Genomic DNA, 4,784 nt, shown 5'->3' with positions numbered 1-4,784 from the left:
TTTTTAGTAGAGACGGGGTTTCACCATGTTGACCAGGATGGTCTCGATCTCTTGACCTCGTGATCCACCCGCCTCGGCCTCCCAAAGTGCTGGGATTACAGGCTTGAGCCACCGCGCCCAGCCCAGATTTTTTAAATAGAGAGCTCTCAGAAACACAGACTATATTTTTGACTTCAGTAATTATTAAGCCGATTAGAGTTGTATGTAGTTTCCAAGGATTGAGTCTTTTGGGGTAACCTGAGTTTGTAATGGCTCTAAAACTGGATTACACTGTAGCTCATGGGAAAATCTAGACTTAAGAAAATGAATTTTCATCCAGGAACTGTGACTGATGCCTGTAATCCCAGCACTTTGGGAGGCTGAGGTGGGCGGATCACGAAGTCAGGAGTTCAAGACCAGCCTGGCCAACATGGTGAAACCCTGTCTCTACTAAAAATACAAAAATTAGCCAAGCCCGGTGGCACATGCCTACTCGGGAGGTTGAGGCAGGAGAATTGCTTGAGCCCAGGAGGCAGAGGCTGTAGTAAGCTGAGATCACACCTCTGCACTCTAGCCTGGGTGGCAGACCAAGGCTCTGTCTCCGGGGAAGAAAAAAAAAAAAAGAAAATGAATTTCAGGATTGGTGCCTTTAATTTTAAGGCTTATATATATATATATTAATTACTTTCTGAAGAATATTGTGCCTCATATTTTTCTGAAAAAGAAAAAAAGGGTCCAGTTTGGGGGAAAAACAGCCTAATCTCTTTCTTTAATGATCAAAATTAAATTTTAATATGGCTTATGAACTGGATTTGCTAATTTTTAATTCCTGTTAATCTCAATTATAATATGCCTAGTAAGTGATATAAAAGGTGAATTTTTTTCCTTTTTGTTTTCTTTCCCATAATAGACTCTTTGAATTCAGAAAGATGATTGGAAATCGAGAGAGATGCCAGAATCTGGTTTCAAGTGATTATCCAGTACACATTGATAAGGTATTCAAATGAGAGAAACACAGTTACAGGAATTGTGGTTTGACATAAATATGTCCGAGAATAGATTACATGTTGGAGTATAACAACAATAAACACTAAAATATAAGTGCAGTATGGATTTTTCATTTCAAATTTATAGAACATTTTTGTGGGCCAGGCACACTGGCTCACACCTGTAATCCCAGCACTTTTGGAGGCCAAGGCGGCTGGATCACCCGAGGTCAGGAGTTCAAGGCCAGCCTGACCAACATGGAGAAACCCTATCTCTACTAAAAAAAAAAAAAAAATGCAAAATTAGCCAGGCTTGGTGGTGCATGCCTGTAATCCCAGCTACTTGGGAGGCTGAGGTAGAAGAATGGCTTGAACCTAGAGGCAGAGGTTGTGGTGAATGGAGATGGCACCATTGCACTCCAGCCTGGGCAACAAGAGTGAAATTCGAAATCGTTTCTCCTTCCTTCCTTCCTTCCTTCCTTCCTTCCTTCCTTCCTTCCTTCCTTCCTTCCTTCCTTCCTTCCTTCCTTCCTTCCCTCTCTCTCTGTCTTTCTTTCTGTCTTTCTGTCTTTTCTGTTGAGATGGAGAAAATGTTTACAAACTACTCACCTGACAGGGAATTAAGAACCAGAATATATAAAGAACTCAAATAACATAATAGGGAAAAAATCACAGTCTGATTTTAAAATGGTTAAAAGATCTGACTAGACATTTTACATTTTTCCAAAGAAGACATACACATGGCCAACCATGTTGATGGTTGATGAAAAAATGCTCAGCATCACTAATCATCAAAGAAATGCAAATCAAAATTAAAATTATATATCATCTTTCCCTAGTTCAAATTATCCAAAAGACAGGCAATAATGAATGCTGGTGAGGATGTAGAGAAAGAGTAAACCTCATACATTGTTGGTGGGAATGTAAGTTAGTACAACCACTGTGAAGAACAGTGGAACTTCCTCAAAAGCTGAAACTGGAACTACCATATGAACCAGCAATCCCTCATTAGGTGTATATATAAGAGAAAGGAGATCACTGTATCAAAGAGATATCAGAATTCCCATGTTTATTGTAGCACTATTCATAGCAGCCAAGATGTGGAATCAACCTAAGTGTTCATCAGCAGATGAATGGATTAAGAAATTGTGGTACAGATATTCAAGGAAATATTATTCAACCATAAAAAGGAATGAAATCCTGTCATTTGCAACAACATGGATAGAACTGAAGGACATTGTGTTAAGTGAAATAAGCCAGGCACAGAAGGACAAATTTCTGTGTTTTCACTCATACTTGGGAGCTAAATGTAAATTAAACTCATGGAGATGAAGAGTTGATTGATGATTATCAGAGGTTAAGAAGAGTAGCAGGGAGGGGAAGATAGAGTAGAGATGATTAATGCGTGCAAAAGTACAGTTAGAATCAATAAAATCTAGTCTTTGGTAGCATAATAGTATCACTATAATTAACAATTTATTGTTTATTTTGAAATAAGAGTGGAATTGGAATGTTCCTAATACAAAGAAATGATAACTGCTCCAGGTGATGGATACTCCAGTTACCCTGATTTGATCATTACCTTTTATACGTATATCAAAACATCACGTGTACCCTATAATACAGTCAATGATTATGCACTCAAAATAATTAAAAATAAAGTACAATGGCACAAAAAGTTTACATAGTAGGTGCTGAAAACATGACTTTAATTGAATATAACTTTTTATTAGAAGAGCATCCATGATAGACCAAAATATCTTAGTTTTCTTGCATACACCTTGGTTTTTATTTTCTTTTAGATTGAAGAGCAATCAGATTGTAAGATCCTAGATGGACACTTTGTTTCCCCCATGGCTCACTATGTGCCTGATATCATGCCAATTGAATCTATTATTGCAAGGTAAGAATTTTTCATTCAAAAAGATGAATTAGTACGTTATGTTCATTAAAATTATAATATCAACACCATGTTATTTGAAATTAGGAATAACAAGACAGGCTAAATTATTGGAAAAGCTGAATTAGAAGATATTTTAATTCTTCTAAGAATATAAGGATGTACAAGGATGTTCATTGAAGTATTGTTTATAGTTGCAAAAAACAGGTAATGCCTAAGTGTTAAACAATAGGGGATTAATTATCCATACTGTGGATACCATTAGTGTCATGGAAATATAGTCACAATATGTGAAAGTTTAAGATAATACAAACGATTTTTAGTTCCATTTTTGTAAACACACAAGTATGCACACACAATCACATGGATTTCTGAAGCATTTATATGAATGTACAAAGTCTGCTTATCTCTGAGTGGAGAGATTTGGGCTTTTAAATTTTTACTTTCAGGCCATGCATGGTGACTCATGCCTGTAATCCCAGCACTTTGGGAGGCCAAGGCGGGCAGATTGCCTGAGGTCAGGAGTTCTGAAAAATGCAAAAAATTAGCCAGGCATGGTGGCAGGCACCTGTAATCCCAGCTACTTGAGAGGCTGAGGCAGGAGAAATCTGTTGAACCCAGGAGACCGTGGTTGCAGTGAGTCAGGATGGCGCCACTGCACTCCATCCTGGGCCATAGAGTGAGACTCTGTCTCAAAAACTAATTTTTTAGTTTTGAATTTTTACAATGTACATGTGTTGATTTTATAATAGGAAGCAAAAGTACTTTTAAGTGAAGAAACTAAAAAACGTGGTAACTAAGACTAGACAAACTACATAGCTAAATAAAGTGCCTCAGGATTGATATGTAATTAGCATATCAGTTTGAGTTATAAATAGATATTCTGAAATACCTGAGATTCTTATGTAGTTAATTATACAATAGTTGAAAACTGGCTTTTTAGATCTTCATTAGAGTACAGAGGTCACTCTTAGCCTAGTCTTGTTAATGGTTATTTGTTTGTTTTTTGAGACATAGTCTTGGTCTGTTGCCTTGGCTGGATGGAATGCCGTGGTGCTCACGTAACCTCTGCCTTTCAGGTTCGAGTGATTCTCATGTCTCAGCCTCCTGAGTGGCTGGGATTATAAGCTTGTGTCACCAGACCTAGCTAATTTTTGTATTTTTAGTACAGACGGGATTTGGCCGTGTCAGCCAGGGTGATCTCAACCTCCTGGTCTCATGGAATCTACCTGCCTCCCCTCCCAAAGTGCTGGGATTATAGGTGTGAGCCACCATGCTCGGCCACTGTTAATGGTTTGTGGGTTTTTTGGGTTTTGTTTTTTGAGACAGAGTCTCCAGAGTCTCACTCTGTTGCCCAGGCTAGATGGAAAGCAGTGGTCCTCACTGCAGCCTCCGCCTCCTGGGTTCAAGTGATTCTCCTGCCTCACCCTCTGGAGTAGCTGGGATTACAGGCACCCACCACCACACCTGGCTAATTTTTGTATTTTTAGTAGAGTTGGGATTTCACCATGTTGGCCAGGCTGGTCTTGAACTCCTGACCTCAAATGATCCGCCCACCTCAACCTCCCAAGTGCTGAGATTACAGGAATGATCCACTGTGCCTGGCCTGTTAATGAGTTTTTAAAGTTGTTTTTAATTCTAAATCAACATTGAACCTAGGTCTTTAAACAGTTTTCTATTTTATGTTTTAACTAATTGTATTCAAAAAGAACAAAATACTGTACTTTTTTTCTCCTACATTGTTGATAATAAACTATTTGCTGCTTCTGGTTAGTAGGTATTTTCTCCTTTTAAGACTTTTGTCGGCCGGGCGCGGTGGCTCACGCCTGTAATCCCAGCACTTTGGGAGGCTGAGGCGGGTGGATCATGAGGTCAAGAGATCGAGACCATCCTGGTCAACATGGTGAAACCCCGTCTCT

General features: G+C 38.9%; 1 protein-coding gene across 1 annotated transcript in view; it reads left to right on the top strand.

Moving 5' to 3' along the window:
* Positions 1-4,784, top strand: part of ABHD18 (abhydrolase domain containing 18) — a 66,305-nt gene that overhangs the window by 20,234 nt on the left and 41,287 nt on the right. The window contains exons 3-4 of the mRNA XM_037741738.1: positions 890-974; positions 2,768-2,868. Coding sequence (XP_037597666.1) covers positions 890-974; positions 2,768-2,868 — 186 coding nt within the window. The remainder of the gene's footprint in view (positions 1-889; positions 975-2,767; positions 2,869-4,784) is intronic.

Source organism: Cebus imitator, unplaced genomic scaffold (assembly GCF_001604975.1).
Source record: "Cebus imitator isolate Cc_AM_T3 unplaced genomic scaffold, Cebus_imitator-1.0 Scaffold105, whole genome shotgun sequence".
Taxonomy (NCBI): domain Eukaryota; kingdom Metazoa; phylum Chordata; class Mammalia; order Primates; family Cebidae; genus Cebus; species Cebus imitator.
This window is presented reverse-complemented; position numbering and strand designations above follow the sequence as displayed.